At 34.0% G+C, this 26,399-nt stretch overlaps 1 protein-coding gene across 4 annotated transcripts in view; it reads right to left on the bottom strand.

Moving 5' to 3' along the window:
- Positions 1-666: 666 nt before the first annotated feature.
- Positions 667-26,399, bottom strand: part of ASZ1 (ankyrin repeat, SAM and basic leucine zipper domain containing 1) — a 72,855-nt gene continuing 47,122 nt past the window's right edge. Inside the window, exons 5-13 of one of the 4 annotated variants that reach the window (XM_043463111.1) lie at positions 20,591-20,639; positions 19,853-19,987; positions 18,397-18,521; positions 16,462-16,537; positions 15,396-15,452; positions 14,120-14,229; positions 7,880-7,985; positions 6,948-7,061; positions 667-3,345 (exon numbers count right to left, since the gene is read on the bottom strand). In XM_043463111.1, coding sequence (XP_043319046.1) covers positions 3,193-3,345; positions 6,948-7,061; positions 7,880-7,985; positions 14,120-14,229; positions 15,396-15,452; positions 16,462-16,537; positions 18,397-18,521; positions 19,853-19,987; positions 20,591-20,639 — 925 coding nt within the window. In that variant the 3' untranslated portion in view covers positions 667-3,192. Of the gene's footprint in view, positions 3,346-6,947; positions 7,062-7,879; positions 7,986-11,185; positions 11,351-14,119; positions 14,230-15,395; positions 15,453-16,461; positions 16,538-18,396; positions 18,522-19,852; positions 19,988-20,527; positions 20,640-26,399 lie in introns of those variants that run through there. The other 3 variants (XM_043463110.1, XM_043463112.1, XM_043463113.1) reach the window with 3 other exon arrangements.

Genomic DNA, 26,399 nt, shown 5'->3' with positions numbered 1-26,399 from the left:
GTAAAGGTAATTATACAATTATAAAAGACAATATCCTTCTTCTCCTTTCTTTTATGATTTAAAAAGCAGTTGTTTGAAGAAATATGTACATAACTGTACCATTGGGTTTGTAACTTATAGAAATGTACTATATTTGACAATAACAGCACAAAGGAGGTGGGTGCGCAGAGCTGTAGTGGAGTAAGGAAGTAATACCAGATGGTAACTTGAACCCACAGGAACAAATGAAGAGAACCAGAAATAAGAAAGTTAATGACACATTCTATAAACTTGATGGTCTTCTTTTCTGTTTCTTTAGTAGACACAGAATTACATAAAACAATAATTAAACACTATATTGTTGGGTTTATGATATATATAGATGTAATATGCATAACAATAACAGTATAAAAATGGAAGACAATGAAATAGAGCTCTACAAGGATGTTTCCGTATCTCACTGAAATTAAGTTAGTGTAAATCAGAAGTAGATTCTTGTAGGTTAAAATGTATATGGTAAGCCCTAGAGAAACTGAAAAAATAACTCAAAAATGTGAAAAATCATTAATTTTTTAATGATATATAAAAAATTAAAATAACAGATATTTCTAATATTCTAATAATAAACCAGTAACACTGAATGTGAGTAAATGATTCAATCAAAAGGCAGATTGTCAGGCTTGATATTATTTTTATTTTTAATTCATATTTGTAACTGTATGACATTAGACTGAGGTTGGCAATCAATAGCTTGGTGGGCTAATTCCAGGAAATCACCTGTATTTGTAAAGTTTTATTGTAGCACAGCCACATCTATTAATTTATGTACTGTCTGCAATGCACTACAGTGGCGATGTTAAAAAGCTGTGACACAGACCATATGGCCTGCAAAAGCTAAAATATTTAGTATCTGGTCCTTTACAAAAAGAATTTGCTGACATAACTAAAGGAAACCCAGTGTGGAAGTTCCTCTTTAACTGATTCTGTTTCCCAGGACATTAAGAAGCAAGGCCATTATTTAAGAATGAGATCAAGAGAAAGAGGTCTTAGAAGTCTGATTGAGAAATAAAAAGGTGAGTGAATAGACCAGGGACGTGGAATAGAACTGCTGGAGGGCCCTAAGCATGGTGCTGGAGGAGAGTGGCAAGCAAGCATCCTTTTTTTTTTGAAAGATACCTGCATTCTAACCAGTGCTTATAATGAGTTATTTGAGCTTCAAAGTTGATTCCAAAGGTACAGGAACATTTTCTGATCCTAACTAACTACCAATTAATAAAAAATAAAGTTTTATTTTTTTCAAGTACGTAGAATTAAAATTAGGTTTACACCACTTCTGTCTGTGGTTTTAGGAAGGTTCTCCACTGAGTTTGTTCTATAAAAGGAAGATAAATGATTTTTACTGAGCTATCTTATAGAAGAATGAATATTCCAGAAGTTATACCGTGCCTCCCTCATAGTGAAGCACTGTAATTAAGTCAAATAATCAGAGTAAAAAGGGACTTAAACACAAGATAAAATAACTAACTTTAAACCAGGAGAAAAAGTTTATCTTACCCAGGAAGAAACAATTTAACTAATCACAACAAATGCTGCCCTACTTATTCTCAGTCTGTAATTTGAAAATTATATTTGTCAAGGAAATGAAAATACTCAGAAAATGCAGATACAATGGACTTTACAGTACTTCTTTTCCCTGAATGGCTAATTATATTTGACATATACTGGGACAGATTATTATTACCACCGCTACTACTAAAACATCAATATTTTAAGGAATTGTGCTATATATCCTTATGGAAAGCAAATATTTTATCAATCTGCATTTTCATAGTTTGTCTATTTAAGAGATGCATAGTTTGGTTTGGTTAGGGAAAAAATTTAGCAATGCATCTAGCCAACTGATGGTCTTTAAAGATGAACTGATGTAAGAGATACTGTAAATAAACAGGTAGTATGTCTGTCACTTTCCTACAGGTTTCTTTTTTTTTTTTTTAAAGGAAAGTAAAAGTAACATTTATTAAACACCTCTGTTTGCCTGAGCACTGGGCTGGTAGTGAAACATGATCTGTGTTAAAAGAAGTACCTATTATCCATTCTCTACTTTAGTTCTAAGACTTGAAGCCTTAAATTTAAATGAGGGATATCAGAAAAAAAATGTCTTGCTGTGGCACTTAGGTTAAAATGTCGGACACCAATTCCTTCCAAAAATGTATGGTTGAGTAATTCTCAGAAAAAAAAAATGACCTTGCTGCTTTGGTATAACCAAGAGCTACTAGTGCTACTAATAATATTCCTCATGCTGTTCTTTTCCACAATTTTCTTCTTCTTTGTTTGATGTTTACCTTTCAATAACTGTGTATAAACTGCATCTAAGTGGTACTAAATAAAGCTAGATTTAACTACTATACTTCTGCTAAATTAGGCCTGCCTTTTCACTTTTATAATCTGAATATTATTTTTGATTTTGAAAAAAAAACTCATAAAGAAATCATGCATTACTTCTTTAGATTGGTATGAGAAATTATATGCCAAATGCCATTCACTTTCATACCATCCCCAAGAATGTTACACGCAGTACATGTCATATGTTCCCAAAAGTACACTACATAAAAAATTCTAATGTGCTTTGGGCTTTCCACACTACTCTCTAAATTTTCTGCTTTTTAAAATTTACATTTAAAATATTTTTCCTGTTTTTAATAAATGATTAAAAATTTTCACCTTTTATCTATACTCTGCATTCTCTAAAATATTCTCAAATTAATAATTTCTACATAATGATATATAACTAAAAAAACTAAATAAGAAAGTCCTTACTACATAATAACGGAAAGGGAAGACACAGACTAAGAGAAAGCTACTGTTTATGAACACTTTACACATTCTGTAGATTCACTGTAACAAACGAACATACTTTTTTAAATGTCAAAGAATATTAGATAAAACTTTTATTTTGAATGTGATTTACAGTCATAGGATAGGATTAAACTTAAAAATCACTTATAATTTACTGCTTGATCAAAATGAACATAAAAATTTAACAAGTTATATTTTCAATTCAAACCGACAAACAGAAGACCATCCTGCTCTACACTATCATAATTCTTCCTACAGAGTTCCAGCAAAGAATGTAGTTACAGTGTGACAAATAGTTAAAAGCAACATTTTTAGGTAATTTAAATAACACATAAGTTATAAAAACAAATATTAGGGTTATTTTCTCTGAAAAGTTAGCTTGCAGATGAAAAGAAGAAACCCAAATCCGCATACTGTAATAGCTGTCCTCTTCAAAATTCTACTATTCCATGTAGATACTTCTTCCATTAACGGTATATGAGTTGGATCATTTTCTCGTTCATTTTGTAACTAATGTTTAGTATGGAAAAAAGAAGAGTTAATGTACAGTACACTGAAAATAAAAATATCTTTGATTTAAAAAGTATCAAAATATCCATGTTAATTCACTTGATTTAGATGTAACCTAAATGCAAGATTCCCGCGGAAGATTTAAAGTCTTAAAAGATAGTCTTTCCTTCAGCCAGGATCCGATTATAGTAGATTATTAGTTTTATATTAAAAATAAATGCTTCTACAGATGACTACATTTTAAAATCACATTTTTATGTCAGGAGATAAAGTTCCTTTAATGTCAAAGCTTCTACCTTTAAGGAATGACAATCATTTTTTTTCCTTCTGTATTAAATATCAACTGATTTCTTACAAAAAAAGCAAACCATTCTTATAGAATACCTACAATACATGAAGTTCAACAAAAACTAGAAGGTTCGATGCTAATGCTAGAAGTATAACTCTTTATTTAAATACAGTTGCAGGAACAAATGTTAACGAAAATTTCAGTGGTTCTTTTAGCACTTTCCAGCAATGAAATTACACGACTCAGTCAGTTTCTAAATCCCCATATTAGAACTTTCTTGCTAAAGAAGTCCCTCATCTTGAGTGTGTGTGTGGTGGGGGGGAGGGCAGTGAGGAGAAGATAGTTTAGTTGTTGGGGGAGAGGCAGAAGAGGGAGAACAAGCAGAAACCAGAAGATCCTTAAAAGATAAAAAGAATCAGGCACATTTATAGAGTGATATTTACTGGAAACATCCTGTGCCGGAGTGGTGACATAAATACTTTGAACCTTAGAAAAAATAACTACTTCTAAAATCTACAGTGTAAATATTTAATTAAAGAACCCTGCAAAATTAATTTTAAATTTATAGTAGAAGATGGACTTCAGTGCCAATCTCATTAATACTGTATTCTTGGTCTAGCTTCCAAATGGCTTCATTCAGCAACAGATTCCTTTTTGACACTGATGCTCCATTTACTGAATCCTGAGACAGTCATTCCTTTTATTAACCAATTACTTAGAATGACCCTTTCTGACAAGAGCCTGTCCGTGTGTTGGTTTGAAAGAGAATGATGTGGTGTGAGTCTGGCCTTGACCTCTCCCACCCTCTCTCTGTTACCTCCATATACTTATCTATGATAGCTCATATGTTTCTTTTTTTAAAAAAAATCCTTTGTTATTATTGGTAAACTCTTAAAATATTGTAAGTTTGACAGGCATGATAGCATACTCCCAAACCTGGAAGTCCTCACAGTTTTTTAAATAAAATCTTTCTTTGGTGATTATTGCTTGTTTAAGACTAATTAAAAAAAAACAACAATGCACTAGCTTGCTGCAGAATTAAGACTTTCCTGCCCAAATAATTACATCTATTGTTATTATGAACCAATAAATATGTTTTCAAGGCTAGTCCTTATATAGAAATGTATAGATTCAATGTAGAAAAGACCAAAGAAAAAGGACCTTCCATTTAGCTAAAGAAAGCTGAAAAAGCTCTCTATAGGTATACATTATTAAAATAAACATTATTGTACCTGACTCAATTGTTTGTGTTTTAGAATCAGAGTTACACTTGAAAGCAGTAACTTTTTCATCCCTTCAGGAAAAATTGGATCTCTCTCTCTAATTTCATCTTACTCCTCTATTTACTCTCCCTCCAAATGTTTTTAGTTCCTCTTGGAGAAATCAAATAATTACCAATCCTGAGACAAAGATGTCTTAGGGAATATCTTACACTAAACATGAAAAGTTGATGCTTTGCAGAAAGTTTTACATAAATCCTTCCAAACTTCCCTTGGACCCCATGAAAAACACCATGCTAATAAGTAAAATCAATACCATTTCTCTTCAATTTTTCTGGATGATGGATATAGTGAAGATGAATGGTGCTATAATTTTCATGTTGTCATCAAGTTCAGAAAGTATAAAATCATATTTTTGCATGAGAAAGTTTATTTGGGGAGTGGAGTGGATTAAAGAAACACAAAAGTTGAAGTAGAGAGCATGATTAGAAAAGTAATGTGTAGCACAGTTGCCCGACATACAACAGGCACTCAAGTTTGTTGAATGAATAATGTCAGAGATAACACAACTTCTAAGATGACTTTCTCTGGGCAGGAGTTATTGTCTACAAAAACTTTGAACTATATTTTTCATTTGCCCTATTTTACATGTCTTTATTCTCCTATAATTTTGCAGAATGTGCTTCAATTTTCTGCTCAGTTTTTAACTAGACTCCTTTTGACTGAACATATGTTAATAGCTAGAATGACAAATTATCTGGAATATATATAAAGTTATTTTGAGGAAAATAACCTTTTTGATAAAATATTAATGAAAATATTAAATGATTATGGGATGAAACTATTAAAATTTAATGCATAATCTGATGTTCACATCAAATATTTCACAAAAACTTTTTAGATACCAAATATATTTATTAGACTTAGAGAACTCAAAGTGAGTTCTTTAGTAAAGTGAAAGTGTTTTCCTTTATTATCTACCTTCAACAATTATCTATTTTACCAGCTTGGATTTTGTTATACTCAATTTTCTTAAACATGGGGAAAATCACCTGTCCTTAAACCAAGATATATACTTCTACATGAGTACAGAAACAAGAACCAAAAAAAGCCCATACTCTTTTAAAAAGTAAAATTTAAAAGATACTGGGTTGGCAAAAAAATCCGTGTGGGTTTTCAGTTACATCATATGGAAAAACATCATATGGAACGAGTCTTTCTGCCAACCCAATATTATAAAAAGTCTAGAAAATAGAAGGAATATTTCATCTACAACCCTACCTCATTAACAGAGCTAATGAACATTTAATTTTTGGTAATTTTTTTATATTTACACATAAATAAAAATTAGAAATACAACATTTTGTCTTTAACAAGTTGATATTTGCTTTTCATTATATTTTTCAACTGGCTGCATACCATTATGACAAATGGCCATACATACCATAATTTATTAAATCATTTTTATAGTATACTATACTTCCAGTACAAACAATTTTGCAATCATTAGACTAGTATTATTGAAAGATAAAAACATTTTTATAGTCCTTGCCACATCCTGCTAAATTGTTATTGAAAGCTGTTTTAACATCAGTCTTACATGAAAATATTAGTTTGGTGAACTATAACCAGTAATGAGTAGGGTAATACATTCCCTGCTAATTTATAGGATGAAAATGATATATCATTATTCTTTCAGTATGCATTTCATTAATGACCAACAAAGTGTCTTTCCTATGTAAATTTCTTTCTTTGGAAAGGGTCCTTTTCCCATCTGTCTAGTGAGAACTTAAGTTGCTCTTGTCAGAACTGCTTCATTGTCTAACATGTGCTTAGTTGCTCAGTGGTGTCTGACTCTTTGCAACCCCATGGACAGTAGCCCGCCAGGCTCCTCTGTCCATGGGGATTCTCCAGGAGAGAATACTGGAGTGGGTTGCCATGCTCTCCTCCAAGGGATCTTCCCAACCCAGGGATCAAACCCAGGTCTCCTGCACTGTAGGCATTCTTTACCATCTGAGCCATCATGGAAGCCCTCATTGTCTAACATACTGTGCTGTAAATAATTTTCCCCCTTTTAAATTTTAAATAGATACCTTCTGAATTAAGTCTTTTAGTTTGCAGACCTCTTCACTCAAATCTTCAACATTACTAACAAGTTCTTCACAAACTGAAGTAAAATTCCGGGGAGAAGCCCATTCTAGTACTATCTGTTAATATTTTCAAAAGTTACATTTTAAACAATAGGAAACAACTTTTCACAACTTTATATCCACAAAAGTTATACAATACTATGAAACATTAAATTATATAACTGAAAAGCATTTTTTTAATCAGGGTAAATCCTGACACCAAAAGAACTGAGTAATTTTATACAAATAATTGAATCAGTTTCCTGAATGCATTTATTAAATACATGTATATGTAACTATGGAAACTAATATTAGTGATAATATTTATGGTGAATAAATAAAGTCATGGAGGTTTGAAGAATGACATGATTTCCATATCAGTATTATACAAAAATCATTGGAAAACAAATGCATTAATTATTTTTGATTACATACAAATAGCTAAAATTAAATCACATGAAAAAAACAACAAGTTTGCTTTAACGGGTCACTTACACTTTCTCTATTTAAAATTTCTTTCATTAAAAAATCCTTATATTGATATGATTTTTAATAACACTCAACACACTGTTTTGTTTCAACTTTCACTTGGGTCTCCTGTCACTTTATATTTTAAACAATTAAATTCCCTTTAAGAACAAATGATGAGTTCAGTATACAAATCAGTTTAATTTTTGGTCTGACTCATTTTTTTTCTTGAGGGCTGGAACATTTGTTTTTCAATTATTTCATATAAAAAGAAGTAATATTAAATAAATTGACTTATTTAGGTCTTATGTGATTTTGTAGAATATACAGTTTTACTGGATCATTATTATTTACTGAATTATCATTAACTTATCTGTAATGTTATTTGCATTTATACTTTTCTTCACTTAATAATTTTTGTAGAATACCTTGTGAGAATTTACAGGCAACTCGGTAATAATGTTCTGTACAGCTGTTATTAAATGGCCACACTGTTTGTTTAATTTCAGAAGAAAGTTGAGGAACTCATCACCACTAAAGAGAGGAAATAAACAAACAGGAATCACTGATATGAACAATTTACTCCATTTTACTTAACTAGTTATTTACTGTTGAGTCATACGATTTATTATATTCTTTAAAAAATACCTGTAGAATAATAAATTTGTATTAGCAGATGAAGTAGACATTAAGCATACAAAGGAAACCAAGTATCCAATCTTGAAGATCTCAAAGTTCAGGATGAGAGGCAGACGTACTATTATAACCTAATTATTCACAGGGATATAGGAGGAACATAGGAACATATATAAGAAGGAACACAGAAGTCCCAGTATTTGAGTGTCTATTATGTGAAGTCACTGCATTTGATTTCACATTTATTATTTTAAAAATTCCTTCCAACAGCTCCTGTAAGGTATATGTTATTAACAGTAGTTTATAGTTGAGATATCTAAAACTCAAGAGATAATGAACCTAGCATAAGTTGGAGTGAGGCATCTTCCCTGGTGGTTCAATGGTAAAGAATCCGCCGGCCAATGCAGGAGATGTAGGATATGTGGGTTTGATCCTTGGGTCAGGAAGATCAGATCCCCTGGAGAAGGAAATGGTAGCCCACTCCAATACTCTTGCCTGAGAAATCCTGTGTACACAGGAGACCAGAGGGCTAAAGTCCACAGGGTTCCAACAACAACATAACTGGGAATAGGGATTTAGTAACGTTTCAGAGAGTTCATACTTGAACTGAGTCTGGAGCTTAAAAATAAGCTTGTCAAGTACATAGGAAGAGAAGAGATTCTGGATGGAGAGAATAGCAGGTGTGGAGGTACGGGGTTAGGAGGTCTCCAAAGTACAACTAAAGCACAATCGTGAAAGTTGTAAGAAAAGAGGTTATATGGATCATTTATTTAAGGAACTTTTGTGACATGCTAAGGAATGGAATATTATCTTCTGGATAATGTATAGTTACTAAGGGACTTTAAACAGGGAAGTAGAAAATCAGACTTTTGTATGAGAGTTTATTTGGGGTATGGTGTGGATTAAAAGGAAAACAAAAGTGGAAGTATAGAGAATAATTAGGAGATAGTTTAAGAAATGTTCAGGAGATTAAGCTGAAAAACTTGGTGATGGACTGCATTAATAGGAAAGGAAAGGTCTAGGGTGATTCTAACTTCGTTGGTTTCAGTGGAAAATGGCACTACCGAGCAGGGAAGTGAATTTGGGGGTGGGTGGTAAAGAAATAAGTGGGTAAAGAGAAAACAATATAGCATAATAATTAAGAAAATAGACTCTAGCATCAGGAAACCCTAAGTTTGAATTCAGTTTCCACAGCTTTATGATCTTAGGCAAACCTAAGCTTCAGCCGAATGTTGCCTTATCTCTAGAACTGAGATAACAGGACTGTCAGGAGGACTGAAAAGTGAAAGTCGCTCAGTTGTGTCTGACTCTTTGCAACCCCACGGACTATACAGTCCATGGAATGCTCCAGGCCAGAACATTGGAATGGGTAGTCTATTCCTTCTCCAGGGGATCTTCCCAATCCAGGAATTGAACCAGGGTCTCCTGCATTGCAGGTGGATTCTTTACTAGCTGAGCACCAGGGAAGGAGGACTTAGGAGATACTATATGAAAAGCACATAGTATTTAATCTAGTACATAGATGGCATTCAAACAAACATAATAATGTTGATGATGGCAACGATATGAGTCATGTAGGTGCACTGATCAGTAAGTAGTAGAAAATGTCAGTCTTGTAGGTACTTATCCTGGGGTCCACAGACTGACTCATGAGGCTGCAAAGAATTCAGGGATCTGGTGAACTTATATGGGGAAAAATTACATCTTTATTTTCACTAACCTCTAAAAGAATTTCAGTATTACCTTCAACAGTGAATATAGGCACAAACAACAGCAGTATTAGAAGTGCCTATAATTTGCTAACCAATAGAAATCAAAACAATGATCATGGAGAAGGCCACCAAGAAAAAAGATACATATTGTGAAGAGGGGCAAATTGATAGGGGTATAAGAAAGAAAGCTATCAAAGTAAAAGTAGCCTAAGAAAAAGAAAATCAGGAGCAATATCTTTTATGAAAGGTAAAGAATGGAATAGATTCAAGATGGAGGGAAAAAGTCAAGCATGTTAAATAATCAGAATTAATCCACTAATTCTGACAATGAAGAGACACTGATGATTAGTTTCAAAGACAGAAGCCAACTTATTGTGAAACCTACAAAGAAACTAACACAAGCTAACAGAAAGGATAATAGGTAACTCAAAGAAAAAGAAAAAATGAAAATTTAAATGGATAATAAACATGGAATTATAATAAAATAAGATGTTATGTTCCAGTGAAATGACAAAAATTAGGAAGATGATTAATATCAAGAGTTGACAAATTTGCAAGATGACCTTTCTGGAGTGTTACTTAGTGGTATCTGTTATGATAAAAACTCACACAAATTCTAATACAATAGGACCACAGTTCAAATAAGCAAATGCTATTATAAACAAAATTACATAGTCTTAATGAATGAAAGACAAATATATACCTTTCTTGTGATGTATACTTTTCAGGCTACTGAATATGGATAGGCAAGTTATAAAAACACAGCTCAAGAGTATGCCTTTTATCATCACTGTGTGAATGGATGCCCAGCCCTCACCCTAGAGCTGTAGAACCTACATACCTTTCCATGGAATGCCTGATAATTCTGTACTTATTTAAAGAGTTCCAGAGAAGCAGATATGGCATAGGTATGGTAGACTATATTATTTGATCAAATTGTCATGTCTCTTTCTACTGAGCCAGATACTACCAGGCCTCTCTCTGCCAGAGGATTACATTTCATGTCCCAAAGACATGAGGCTTGGCCAATGACTTGCTTTGGCAAATAAAATATGACTGGAAGTGATTGTGTCATTTTTGAACAGATGCTCTAAGAGCCACTGACTGGTTCTGCCACCTCTCTTTTCCCTTTGCCACAAGAGCGGCATGTCTGAGGTGGGGCTGTTTCTCCAGCCTATTCGCAGAATAATAAGGAAGAGATTCACTGCAGCTAATCCATGATATAGATGGATCATATCATATTTCTGATCAAGAAATAAATTTTGTTACTATAAGTCAATTCAGATTTAGAAGTTGTTTGTTACTGCAACACAAAAAGTGTAAGTTGACTGAAACAATAGGCCACATTTAAAAATTTTGAAGTTAAGGATGAGGACAAAATTTATATTTTATACATTTTATTTTGTATTTGGGTATAGTCGATTAACAAACAGTGTTGTGATAGTTTCAGATGAACAGTGAAGGGAATCAGCCATACATAAAACTTGTATCCATTTTCTCCCAAAATATAGGTACTCCAAATGGAAGAGCCCTGTGTTCACTGTAGACTGTCTGGAAAAATTAAGATAACCAATACTTTAGTCACACAGATATAATGACTGGTATTATTTTCTTCCAGAATATTATAAGGGAACTAAGTATTTCTCATACGCATACATACAACTGGCATTATAACACACTCCATTTTATACTTGCCTTTTCTATTACTATGAGTGTTTTTCCATGACATTAAGTCTCAAAATAATTTAAGTGACAGAATAAAATAATTATATTGATGTAATGTAATCCAACCATCCACTTAAAGTTAAATATTTGTAGTTTCCAAGTTTAGAATAGTTATAAATCGTAGATGTGAACAATATTTTTATGTGAAAATTTGTGTCTATACAGTTTTTTTTTTTTTGGAAGAAGAAATCAGTTTCTAAGTAGGCATAATTTTGAGATGCCTTTGATACATTCAAGTAGATATCAGGCTTGGAGAAAATGTTTGGGCAGAACGGCTGAAAATGTCAAGACATGGGTGAAACTTAGTTATTTCTGTTCAAAAAAATATCTCAAAGTAGTAATGAAATGATGATCACTATTTTTAAATTGCATTCTCTAATTCTGAAAACATACTAAGGCTAACTGTAGAAGAAAGTAAATGTACTGTGCATGGGTACTCTTGTAACAGACTATTTTATAAAATTGAACACATAGAAGAAAAGTATTTTAAAACAAATCAGTAGCTAAATTGTTGAAGTCACATTACCAGAAGATTATAATCAATCAGTTCAACTTTTCCTGCTGTTAGTTTTCTTATGACTTGATGACTAATTTCTTCTTTAAAGAATGACTTTGAACAAATGGAAAGTAAAACCTTTTCCATAACAGCATGTAAACAAAGTCTGTGATTTAATAACAAGGTCAAATTCCTGAAATATATGTCTGCTAGTTTTATTTTTTAAAAAATTTAGCAGCTGTAATAAGTGAACCATTCAGGATTCTATACATTCTTTAAATCTATTAAGCCTCACAGTGAAAATTCATAGAGGCAACTCTGACATCCTATAAACAAGTTATATTAAAAATTTAATTTGCAATTCAGTCATGTAGAACTTAAAACATTCCTTTATAGAAGCAATACATTAAAAAGTAAAGACAGTGAACAGAAAGATGCACGGTTTTCTGATTTAAGTCATCATCGCAACTGAAATCCTTTACAATGTACTTACATAGTTAAGAGTTGTGGTTATTTTGAAACAGTGATGAGACATTATTTTGAATATAGATCATCTTGTTATAAGGAGGTATAGTTAGAAAAAGGGAAACAATTTTGCAATAACATTTTTAAAGAAATCTGGATCATCTAAATTATTCCCTAGAAGACTTCTCTGAATTCTAAAATGGTATGGAAACTTACTATTCCTGTGTTTAATTAATGTTTCTCATAGTTACAATGTTAGTTTTAGGCAGGCTACACCAGTGATGCTACTTTTATGCATTTTTATGCATTTTATGCATTTGATGCACTTTTATGTGTTATATTTTATAGCATAGAATCTGGATGAACCTCAGGGACATTAGGCTGATAGAAAAAAAGACAAACAAAAATGGAAAAATACTCCAGGTGCGATGCATGAGGCAGGGTGCTCAGGGCTGGTGCACTGGGAATGCCCTGAGAGATGGGATGGGAAGGGAAGTGGGAGGGAGGGTCAGGATGGGGAACACATGTACACCCATGGCTAATTCATGTGAGTGTGTGGCAAAAACCACCACAATACTGTAAAGTAATTAGCCTCCAAATAAAATAAAAATTTTAAGAAAAATGGAAAAATACTATATGACTGCATTTACATTTATATAACATTTGTGATATAACATCTTTAGAAAGATAGATAAAAATTATTGATTGCTAGGAGTTTTAGGGATGGGGAGAGGTGGTGGGAGTTATGAAGAGGTAGTATGAGGTAGCCTTGTGGTGATGGTATGTTAAGTATATTGATTGCGGCAGTGGTTATGTGAAGCTACACACATGATAAAATTGCAGAGCTACACACACACACACACACACACATGAGCACAAGTATAACTAGTGAAATACAAATAAGCTGTGTAAATTATGTCAATGTCAGTTTTCTGGTTTTGTTAGTGTACTGTAGTTAGGCAAGATATTAGGACCAGGTAAGAAGGGTGAAGAAGGGTGCAGAGAACATTCCTATACTTCTCTGCAATTTCTTGTGAATCTATAATTAATTCAAATGGAAAGTTTAAAAAAATAATTTAATATTGTGCAATATGTTTAAAAAATCAAACACTATTATTTTCAAGGCAATTTTAATTACTAATATTACTAATAATCAGTGCTTCACAAGTTTATAATATTAAAAATGAACTTTATATATTGATAACCTAATTTCATGAATCATTAACGCTGAAAATAGAGCTGAGCTACATGAGAAACACTTCTTTACTGCCATAAGCAAAAATAGTACCTTTAAATTTTCAACTTGACACTTAAATGATTTAAAGGGAGTAAGAGCTACACTATGAAAAATGTGAGATCTTTTAAGTAACTTGTTTAACAAAATGCAATGAAAAAATAAGACAAAAATGTTTCTATGTGAATTAAGAAAATGCACTGTTTTGCTTCTTGGTATTGGTAAAACCTGCCTTGTAAAGTACTTTCTATCTCAGAACACAGTATACAGCAAAATGAACTACCCATATCTCTGGAAAAATGATGGTATCAAGTAAAATAACTCAGACATTATCAAAATTCAACTAAAAAGAAAAGGTGGTTCTAAACAGTATTAATGTAAACCAATAAGTTAACTTTACCTGATTTCCAACTTTGCCACTTCAGGTAATTCTCCAAATTTTATCTCTTCTACTTCCAGTTCTTTAAGGGCAGCCATAATTTTCTGCTGATCTCTACTGGTAATTCCATTCTAAGCAGAAATGATTTCAAGGTGCAGTAAGGTAGTCATGAAGAAGTGAAGTGAAAGTTGCTCAGTTGAGTCCGACTCTGCAACCCCATAGACTATATAGTCCATGGAATTCTCTAGGCCAGAATACTGGAGTGGGTAGCCTTTCCCTTCTCCAGGGGGATCTTCCCAACCCAGGGATCAAACCCAGGTCTCCAGCATTGCAGGCGGATTCTTTAACCAGCTGAGCCACAAGGGAAGCCTCAATGTAGTCATACTTGTATAAAATTTGAAATTACTGAACAAGATCTACCTGATTAATTCTCATCTTGAAAAAAATGCATATTGAAAAAAAATCATACTGAAAGATACACAAATTTGCTTGTAATTGGACTGACAAAGTTACATCAGTAAAATATTTAGATACATAGTGACTACAGTCAATTTTTTACATTACATAACAATGTGATGGATTCTAAAAACAAATGACTAGATTTTAATATATAATATAATCTTTCCAGAAAATCACAATAAAATAATTTTTCCTACAAAATATTATCAGTGATTAAGTAAGAATTAAGTCTTCCTTTTGCCTGTGTTCTACCTTTAGTACTAACTAAATTTTCTATCCTGGATTTAGCTATGTAGTATGGTTTGATTTTCAGTGATGCTGAAGATTTCAAGTTTCCAATGTGTTCATACAGGAAGATCATTCCTTTTTATTAGCCTATGTATTAAAGTGTCTTTGATGTTTCCCACAGCTACTTTCAAATTGTTACTAAGAATACTTGATGGCAAAATAACTGATCATTTGAGAAGCTAGCAAAAGGCAATATTTGAACAATACATTTTTATACCCACATGTATAAAAAAACCACCTCTTATTTCTGAGTAATTTGTTTTCTATGGTTTTATAAATCTATTTCATATTTAGAAACACAGCACCAGTTTTAGTTGAGATGTCATAACTAATATGAAGGAAAAAAATACCAACTTTATGTCTTCAAATATTGAGGCAACTTAATACTATAATAGAAAATTTTAGATATGGTTATCCATATCTAATGAGGAACCTAGCAAAAGAAAACTCACAGTCTACAGCTGTAAGATTTTTAAAATAGAAAATGAAAAGATCCAAAAGATGAAAACTATGAAAGATAATGTCTGGGGTTTTTGAAATTGATACTAACCTTTGCAAGCTCATCTTTCCTCATGGTCAAAAGGTGTCTTAAAGTTATTTCCCTTTCCTGTAGAAAAGGAAAAAAATGCCACCTTCAGTATAAATGAAATAGTGGCAGGGGAAGTAGGCAAGTATACACATGAGTTAGCCAGTTCTATGCTGCCCTCCAAACACCTTTCAACTTTCTAGAGGAGACAGCATATGCGGGTGTGCAGCTCTATTACTGGGGAGATAGTAGGAAGTGTGATAATACGTATAATGACCTAAAAAGCATACGTATAGCTAGTTTTCCAGAGTAAAAAAAACTGTTACAATGTTTACCTGCTTACATAAAAAACAGCTCTATAAAATTTGATAGAAATTGTGTTTTATGAGTAGTCAAAATTTATAATTGTATAAGATTTAACAATCAGTAACACTTATTTTATTAAATAATTCTCAAATAGGAAGTTTCAAGATTGTACAATGAAAACCAATTCTAAACAACAAACAACCTAATTGAATGTGCATATTCGTAGGGAAAGCCTATCTAAAACAGTGCTTTACTGCGGCAGCATCAGCTAAATGGCTGAGAACTGTTATCGACACAAACTCCATAATACATGCTTAAAATACCTACAAAAGTGCTTGTCATATGATCTAATTTAATATTTATGACACTCCTACACTAGGCATTACCATTCTTATGGGAAAAAAAGAGATTTAAGTAACATATTTTAGTTAATAATCATTAGAGCAAGAATCCCATACCAGGTTTATTTGGTTTAAAATCTTGCTGCTCCTAATATTCTATACAGGAAGATCGGCAATTTCAAAAACACACTAAGGGTGTAGAAGTACACGGAGTTCTGCAAAGCTACAAGCAGTGGGTAAGAGCCTGATACTAATTTCTGTAACTTTTTATAATAAATTTTCAAAATGCTTCCAAGTTTAAAATGGGATGTACTATAAGTTATGGAGAGAAGTGCATCTGTCACTCTTTCATAAGCATGCTTATGAATTAATGTTAATTTAATGTTATGTTAATCAATAAATAAACACGCATACAGTTCATTGTAGTTCATACAAAATCTTACCTTCAATAAATCTGTCATATGTTCAAGTCCAAGACCATGTAAAAATAATTCCAGATCTCCAAATGCTGTATATGAACTATACATATTGATAGCAATGTCAATTTCAGAACAGACTATAAGTGTACAAATAATAAACATATATTTTAATGCACAAAAGAGAGTAATAATGATTGAGTCTATGTAGAATATACAGGTACACCTTGTTTTATTGTGCTTTACTGCTTTACTTGCAAACATTTATTTTTTATAAATTGAAGGTTTATGGCAACCTTCTGTCAATCAAGTCTATTGGTGCCATTTCTTCAAAGACATTTGCTCATTTTGTGTATCTGTGTCACACTTTTGTAATACATGAAATATTTCAAACTTTCTCACTATTATTATGTTTGTTATGGTGATCTTTGATATTGCTATTACAACTTGCTGAAGGCTCAGATGATGGTTACCATTTTTTAGAAATAAAGCATTTTAAATTAATACATGTACATTGTTTTTGTGGGGCCCTGGTAGCTCAGATGGTAAAGAATCTGCTTGCACTGCAGGAAACCCGGGTTCAAACCCTGAGACAGGAAGATCCCCTGGAGAAGGGAATGGCTACCCACTCCAGTATTTCTGTCTGGAGAATTCCACGGACTGAGGAGCCTAGCAGGCTGCGGTCCACAGGGTCACAAAGAGTCAGACACCACTGAGTGACTGACACTTTCACTTTTTCACATTGTTTTTGTAGACAGAATGCTACTGCACACTTTAATAGGCTACGTGCATGTGTGCTAAGTCGCTTTAGTCGTGTCCAACTCTTTGCGACCCTATGGACTGTACCCGCCAGGCTCCCCGTCCATGGGATTCTCCAGGCAAGAGTACTGGAGTGGGTTGCTGTGCCGTGCCCTCCTCCAGGGGGTTTTCCCAACCCAGGGACTGAACCCACATCTCTTAGGTCTCCTGCGCTGGCAGGTGGATTCTTTACCACTGGTGCCACCTGGGCTACAGTATAGTGTAAACATGACTTGTAAATCTGTGTAACTCACTTTATTATGATATTTGCTTTATTGTGGTAGTCTGGAACTGTACACCAATATCTCTGAAATATGCCTATATTTGCAAATTTGATCTATGTTATACAAAGGAATAAGAAATGTTTCTTGAATGAAGATTTAAGTAAACAGAGAAAATGGTGATAGTAAAATGAAACTCATCTTTCCTAAGAAGGAAAATATTTGCCAATATTTATATGATGAACCCTGGAACAACACGGCTTGGACTGGGCAGGCCCATTTACACATGGATCTTTCTCAGCAGTAAACACTACAGCCGCATACAGTCCTGGATGTGAATTCATGGATGTGCAACTGCAGACACGGAGGAGCCTTGGATACAGACTTTCCAAGGGGGAGGGTCAGCATCCCCAACCCCCAGAATGTTCATGGGGAAACTGTATTCCTTATAAGAGCTCTGGACGTGAAAATCTCTTTAATTGCAGGAAGTAAAAATTTACTAACAATTTTAAAATGTAGGTAAGTAGAGAATAATGTTGTAGCCATGTATTGAACAACTGTGTTTGGGGGGGGTGGGGAACGTATTTTTATTTTTAGCTTATAAAATCAGAAATCTGCTGTAAAGAATTAGAAAGCAAAGTACAATCTAGTTTGAACACTAACAAAACTATAACCTTAGAGCCTTTTAGAAATAAACTGTATTGTTGATATTTTATTTAAAGTAAAAAATAATTCTCTTTGCTGTTAATACATAGATATAAAACTATTCTAAAATTCTGGAGAACCAAACATTTAAAATTTATACATTTCTAAGTAGTAGTTTAAAATACTCATAAAAGTTTAAAATATTGTACATTTTAAATGTCATCACATTTACTATAAGTAATAAAAACACACAATTTTTACTCATTTATAGGTATTGAACAAAAGCATGCTATGTTACCTAAATAAGTGATCTTTTTCTTTATCAGAATCTGTTCTCAATAGTTTACAAATAGACTCTTCTTTAGTTATCTGGTGAAACTTTCCTTCCAAAGAATTTAAAGTCAAGGAAAGCAAATTGAAGATCTGAAAAAGTTATAAGAATTAAAGCAAGATAGTAATTAATAATATTTTCAACAAAATATAAAACAAAACTAAAAGTTCAATCTTGGTAAGTAAGTCAGAAAGACTAAGTACTCAGGTAGTATTTTAAATATATTATTAAACAGAGAGAAAGTAAGAAGCATGACTAAGGTACATAAACCTCAACTGTACACCTAAAAGATGTGAAATTCCTTAGTTTTTGAAAACTTCTTAGTTCTAACTTTTTAGTAAGTCAAGGTTAAGTAATATTATCAGTCAAGATACAAAATCAAATCTCACTTCAGGAAACAATTTATGACTCAAAATAATCTTTGATATTCATAGATTTCTCAGTATGTCAAATTCAGTACCATCCACCCTAAATTTAATAATGCAGTATATTAATGAAAAGTTTTCAAATTTTCAAAGATTAGGAGAAAAACTGTAAATTTCTTTTTAAAGTCTCACAGGGCTTCAGTGATTAGCACTTACACCAGAATAATACTGGAAATGTAGATATGAATTATAAAATGATAGGCATGTTTATAGGCTGCTTAAAAATAGAGGAAATTATTTTACATGCAATAAAAATGATATGGTCTGATTACTGTATGGTGGCAACTTTGGAATATCATAAGCTTCCAAAATCAGAAACTCAGTTTTAGAAGATCTTGAACTATATAACTTAGATTTAGAGTTGTACTATATTTGATCCTTGCTTAGAAAGTACAGACCTTTGGCTGAAAGCTTTCATATTTAGACCAAAAGTTTATATCAATAAAATTATTTAATGTATGGCAAATATTTACTATTGACTTTATTATCTGAATGACAGTAAATCATACACCAAAATATGTTAATACTTTACTATATACCTTGTCAAATGTATAGGAGTAAATGTAGTTCAAAGGATTTAATTTTTAAATTGTCTAACATGTGTTAATTAAAATTTAAAAACAATAGTTTACATGTGCAAATTTTGAAATTTTACTAGCTATGTCAATACACTAATTTTTGAAAATTAATTACTTTTTGAAAATCAGCTGAACTGTTTAAATAAATAGTCTGTTACAATTTTATTTCTAGGGCCAGATAAGACTTTATCATCCCTTTATATAGCTTTAAAATTACCACATTATAAATGCCTCTTATTTAGTAAAAAGATAAATACTCTAGTAAACTAAAGTTTTCATTACCTGGCGGGGAGAAAATTACATACTGAAACATTTAATAATAGATAAATTATTATTATAGTAGTGAGTTCTAACAAAATCATACAAAAGTTTTACAAACAGTAATGTAAACTAAGAAAAATCAGCTAAATAACAGGATACCTCTAGATGTTTATTTCTTTTTGCAATTTCGCTTGGTGTCTTTCCATCTTTGGTTTGTATCATTTTATTAGCTCCAAGTTCAAGCAACTTCAAAACTACATTTTTATGACCCTGACGTGCTGCCCATGTTAAAGCCTGTAAGTGGGGGGAAGAAAAGATTGTTTAAAGAGAGGGAGTATATATGACATAGAGAAGAAAACTTCTCAACAGTATTTATGGCACAATAAAAAAGTGAACATGGTTAATTAATGGAATGATGCAATCTTATCATTTCACAATATAATGTAAACATATTTCCAATGTTGTAATTGCAAAGCAGACTGCCAGTGTTCACTGATTTTGTAAAACCAAATAATGTCTTACTCAGTCAAGTGGAGTTATAGAGTAAAATGATTTATCTCCCAATCAGAGAACTGTTTTCTATAAAAAGGAATTCTATTTGTATTCTAATAGAATCCAGGCTTTGCTATGTGTTACAGTTTCTTTTGTCAAGGGTGCCGACCAACAGGGGCAGATAATTTCTTTTTTCTCATTGAAACTGTTGCTTTTCTTTACTGAACAGCAATTACATCCCAGCCCTTCTGTAATTTTTACTTCTTAAAACCTTTCTGCGAACTACTGACAGTAAGATGTCAACGGCCTAGAGATAAAGAACACTGTAGGGTCGGGTCTCACGGTATAGCCGTTCTCATCCTGGGCATTAACGTCTGCCCCACGAGCAACAAGGAGAGCAGCCACCTGAGGACGGCCGTCACGGGCAGCGTACATGATCGGCGTCATACGTCTCCTGAGGGGGAAGGAAAGGAACACTGTGTCAGTGCTGCCCTTAACAGCTCTTCAAAGGCTGAACTTTACCATCAGTACTGTTCTGAGAGCAAAGAAATGGGAAAGCCTTTCACAAATCAGGGGGGAAAAAACCCAAAAGTCCAGTTTACCAGCAAATAAATAAAATATGAAGGAGATTACACTCTTAAAAAAGTATTGAATGCTTACATAGCACCCTCTAGTGAAGACATGTGTCTTCAAAAAAATCACTAAATGAGCCCATACTTTTTAATATAAGGCTTCATTAATTTACCTATTCACATAACAAGGTATCAGAGTGCCTCACTATGCTTATGCTGGGAAAATAGTGATGAATGACAGAAACAAGTCCCCCACGACCCCATGTTCTCAAAATTGCTCATTTTATTTATTTTTTTCATTTATTTTTATTAGTTGGAGGCTAATTACTTTACAATATTGTAGTGGTTTTTGCCATACAGTGACATGAATTAGCCATGGATTTACATGTGTTCCCCATCCCGATCCCCCCTCCCACCTCCCTCCCCATCCCATCCCTCTGGGTCATCCCAGTGCACCAGCCCCGAGCACTTGTCCCATGCTTCCAACCTGGACTGGTGATCTGTTTCACACTTGATAATATATATGTTTCAATGCTATTCTCTTAGATCATCCCACCCTTGCCTTCTCCCATAGAGTCCAAAAGTCTGTCCTATACATCTGTGTCTCTTTTTCTGTCTTGCATATAGGGTTATCATTACCATCTTTCTAAAATTCTAAAATTGCTCATTTTATTTATTTTTATTTTTTTATTTTTTATTAGTTGGAGACTAATTACTTCACAACATTTCAGTGGGTTTTGTCATACATTGATATGAATCAGCCATAGAGTTACACGCATTCCCCATCCCGATCCCCCCTCCCACCTCCCTCTCCACCCGATTCCTCTGGGTCTTCCCAGTGCACCAGGCCCGAGCACTTGTCTCATGCATCCCACCTGGGCTGGTGATCTGTTTCACCATAGATAGTATACATGCTGTTCTTTTGAAACATCCCACCCTCACCTTCTCCCACAGAGTTCAAAAGTCTGTTCTGTATTTCTGTGTCTCTTTTTCTGTTTTGCATATAGGGTTATCGTTACCATCTTTCTAAATTCCATATATATGTGTTAGTATGCTGTAATGTCTTTATCTTTCTGGCTTACTTCACTCTGTATAATGGGCTCCAGTTTCATCCATCTCATTAGAACTGATTCAAATGAATTCTTTTTAATGGCTGAGTAATATTCCATGGTGTATATGTACCACAGCTTCCTTATCCATTCATCTGCTGATGGGCATCTAGGTTGCTTCCATGTCCTGGCTATTATAAACAGTGCTGCGATGAACATTGGGGTGCACGTGTCTCTTTCAGATCTGGTTTCCTCAGTGTGTATGCCCAGAAGTGGGATTGCTGGGTCATATGGCAGTTCTATTTCCAGTTTTTTAAGAAATCTCCACACTGTTCTCCATAGCGGCTGTACTAGTTTGCATTCCCACCAACAGTGTAAGAGGGTTCCCTTTTCTCCACACCCTCTCCAGCATTTATTGCTTGTAGACTTTTGGATAGCAGCCATCCTGACTGGCGTGTAATGGTACCTCATTGTGGTTTTGATTTGCATTTCTCTAATAATGAGTGATGTTGAGCATCTTTTCATGTGTTTGTTAGCCATCTGTATGTCTTCTTTGGAGAAATGTCTGTTTAGTTCTTTGGCCCATTTTTTGATTGGGTCATTTATTTTTCTGGAATTGAGCTGCAGGAGTTGCTTGTATATTTTTGAAATTAATCCTTTGTCTGTTTCTTCATTTGCTATTATTTTCTCCCAATCTGAGGGCTGTCTTTTCACCTTACTTATAGTTTCCTTTGTAGTGCAAAAGCTTTTAAGTTTCATTAGGTCCCATTTGTTTAGTTTTGCTTTTATCTCCAGTATTCTGGGAGGTGGGTCATAGAGGATCCTGCTGTGATTCATGTCAGAGAGTGTTTTGCCTATGTTCTCCTCTAGGAGTTTTATAGTTTCTGGTCTTACATTTAGATCTTTAATCCATTTTGAGTTTATTTTTGTGTATGGTGTTAGAAAGTGTTCTAGTTTCATTCTTTTACAAGTGGCTGACCAGTTTTCCCAGCACCACTTGTTAAAGAGGTTGTCTTTTTTCCATTGTATATCCTTGCCTCCTTTGTCAAAGATAAGGTGTCCATAGGTTCGTGGATTTACCTCTGGGCTTTTTATTCTGTTCCGTTGATCTATATTTCTGTCTTTGTGCCAGTACCATACTGTCTTGATGACTGTGGCTTTGTAGTAGAGTCTGAAGTCAGGCAGGTTGATTCCTCCAGTTCCATTCTTCTTTCTCAAGATTACTTTGGCTATTCGAGGCTTTTTGTTAAAATTGCTCATTTTAAATGCTTATTACACTTTAAAAATTGTATTTTATTTAGTAAAAATGTTTAAATCTCTTACTTTTTAATGTGTTCTATTATAATTCTACTTGAAGACTAAGAGAATTTTACCCTGAGGCTTATTTTAATAAAGAAAGACATCAGTCCAACAGTTTTGCCAGACTCAGACTATGTTCTGGGAAAACACAGTAGTTTCCCTCTAGGGGATCATTTCCCCAAATTAGAGATTCAATCCCTCGACTCCTAGAAGTCATTCAGCTTCTGAACCTAATTACAAAGGATGCCAGAAAGGTTCTATTACTTCTACTTGGGTTGAACTTAGCATCAGAGTCTGTTGTAAGGAGATCTAGGGTTCTGGGCTCAATCTTCCTGAGTCACCACCAGTATCTGATCTACATACAAAGACCTTCACAAAAGAACAATAAATTAAATAATTTCGCAATGCTCGGTTTTGATCTCATTAAGGAAGTCCGTCTTGATTACTCACATTATATATACTACATATAAACAATATTTCTCTGTAAGATTTGCTGACATAGAGTAAACCCTTAATCTGGTCACTTCACACCAGTGTCTTCACACAGGAAGTTTCACGCACTTACCTGTCCCTTCTATTCTCTAGTATGCTACAGTTTCAGTTTTTTATTAGAACTACATGCTAAGGTAGTTTGTCAAGCACTGCCTTCTCTACCTTGAATTTCTCCTACATAGTGGCTTTATTAGACAATCTTTACAAAGTGAAGTGTGAATTTCTGGATAGCTTAAGCAAATAGGGAGAATATATACAGTAGAATGAGCTTGTTTGAGTAAACTGGTTATTCAAATTCTTTCCTAAGTCTAACTCAGACTGCTTGATGCTTCTCTTCCCACCTTCCTGACAAGAGCTCAAATCTGCTCCTTCCAAGGTTCCCTATTTCCCAGAGCTTCCATTAACCAAATAACTCAGCCTAAAACTAAGCATCATTCATGACTTTTCTCCAGCACTCCATATACAAGTCATCAGAAGGTCCTGTTCCCTATTTTCCTATCATATTTTGAATCAAATCATGTCTCATCAACTTGTTAGCCACTGTAAGCAGTCCAAGATTTGTATTTTTGCAGTAGCCTCATAACTGCTCTCCATGCTTCTATTCTAGCCACTTATTCTTTTTGAAAATGCCAAGTTCTTCCCCTTTTAGAGACTGTGCAAGTGCTGTTCCTTCCACCTTTCCCTTGACCTTCATACTGTACACTCCTTCATCTTTTCCAGGGAATGTAACATGAAAGTCTGAGGGTCCTATCTCCTTGAAACTTACTACTGAAATTTTCTGAATCTGTACTGAAATTGTATTGAAAATTGAGGTTCTTCTAAATATCAATTTTTCTTAAAATCTTGGAAACCAGCAGGGATATAATTTTCAGTCTGCAAATTAACAGACATAAAATGGCTTTTATAAATGCTTATGTCATCCTAGATAATAAAACTACTAGACTAGTGTAGTTTGCACACTAAGATGCTTCAGATCATAACTGAATATGTGTTATACTAAAACTTCATTGATTTCTAACTTCTAAGTTGAATTTACTGAATGGGATCGCAAACTCCTATAATGGAGTCTAGACTATCTAGAAGGTGTATTTGTTGTTCAGTCGCTAAGTCATGTCCAACCCTTTACGACCCCACAAACTGCAGCACATCAGGCTTCTCTGTCCATCACTATCTCCCTGAGTTTGCTCAAACTCATGTCCATTGAGTCAGTGATGCCATCCAACCACCTCATCCTCTGTTGCCCCCTTCTCCTCTTGCCCTCAATTTTCCCCAGCACAAGGGTCTTTTCCAGTGAGTCAGCTCTTCCCATCATGTGGCCAAAGTACTGGAGCATCCACTTCAATATTCAGTATTTCAGTGTGTTACTTAGCTTCTGAAAGTTATTAGAGTTATTGGTACTATCAATAATGTTGCATGACCATTTTGAGAGGGGACAGAACAATTCTTACAGTGGTTTTATATCTATAGAAACTTCTAACATCTATTGTTTCCTGCCTGTCACAGATTAATGAAATCTAAATTAAGTCTTCAATCTTACAGATACTTATGAACTTATAAATGGTCTTATTATAAACTCTTCAGGGAAGTTATAAAACTTTTAACTGGTTTAATCAAATGACATGATAACTATTTGTGCTGATAACCTTACTTTCAATATTAATTTCTATCTTATTTATTTCCTGAGATTTAATACTTTAATTCTTTACTTCCCCTTCTGTTTTGTTCTGCCTGCTCCTTTCAATACATAACTGCTTTGGCAAAGGTCAGCAGTTACTTGAACTCCTTTTTTTTCCTAGCATTTAAAGGTATGTATTTCAAGAGGTTACTGACCTCAACGTTCTTCCCTTTCCACTACCTACACAACATACCCGTATGGTCTCACCTACTCTCATGACTACTGTTAATGCGCTGGTGGCTGCTGAATCTCTATCTCTAGCCCAGGCTTTGCTCTTGTGCTCCAGATCATATCTGTCATTTCCACCTGGGTACCCCAACAAAATTCAGAATCAACATATACCTAAATTTGAAGTCACCACCTTCCCTCCAACACACAGGACTCTCTGTTATTACTTACCTCCGTGAACAGCATCACAGGTCAAGCATGACCCAACCCAGAAGCCTGAATGAATTTATCTATGACTCCTCATGTCCTCATAGCTAATCCAGCTTTCCTGCCAGTTTTACCTCCTTCCCATCATTTGTACCTGTACTTTACACTCACCTCCTTCCTTGTCTTCAAGTCCTCATCACTTCTTACAAGGATTACTTACTGCATGCAACAGAATCACAACTGGCCTCCTTGTCTCCAATCTTTCCTCTACATTTGTAAACCTCATCAAATAAATTCAGTTTCAGCTTTTCAGTGCTGCACCTATGAGGCTCTTCGGAAGTCCCCTGGCTACCTCTCTACCTTTCAGTACCCGTCACCCTATTCCATCCCAGGAGAAGGCTTCAGTTCTGCAGGCATGGATTCATCTCTCTCCTCTGCCTATTTTCAGAGCACTTCTGGTCGAAATGTCCCTTTGCTTTTCAATAAATGTATTTATAATCTACCTCCGGGGTTAATCTTAGAAGCCAGCATGCTCCACCCCCCCCCCCCAATTTTTTGATGATCTGCCTCATCTTAGATAGCAACCCCACTCTCCTCTATGTTCTCATAGCACTCTGTGCTTATTTTAATCAGGTCACCTTTCATGTCAAAGTATTTGTTCAATTCATCTGATTTCTCAACCAGAGTATCAGTTCTTTGAGGATAATGATCCTGAAAGTGTGAAAGTGAAAGTCGCTCAGCTGTGTCCGACT

Source organism: Cervus canadensis, chromosome 3 (genome assembly GCF_019320065.1).
Source record: "Cervus canadensis isolate Bull #8, Minnesota chromosome 3, ASM1932006v1, whole genome shotgun sequence".
Taxonomy (NCBI): domain Eukaryota; kingdom Metazoa; phylum Chordata; class Mammalia; order Artiodactyla; family Cervidae; genus Cervus; species Cervus canadensis.
The sequence above is the reverse complement of the archived record's forward strand: the minus strand, read 5'-3'. Positions and strand labels throughout refer to the sequence as shown.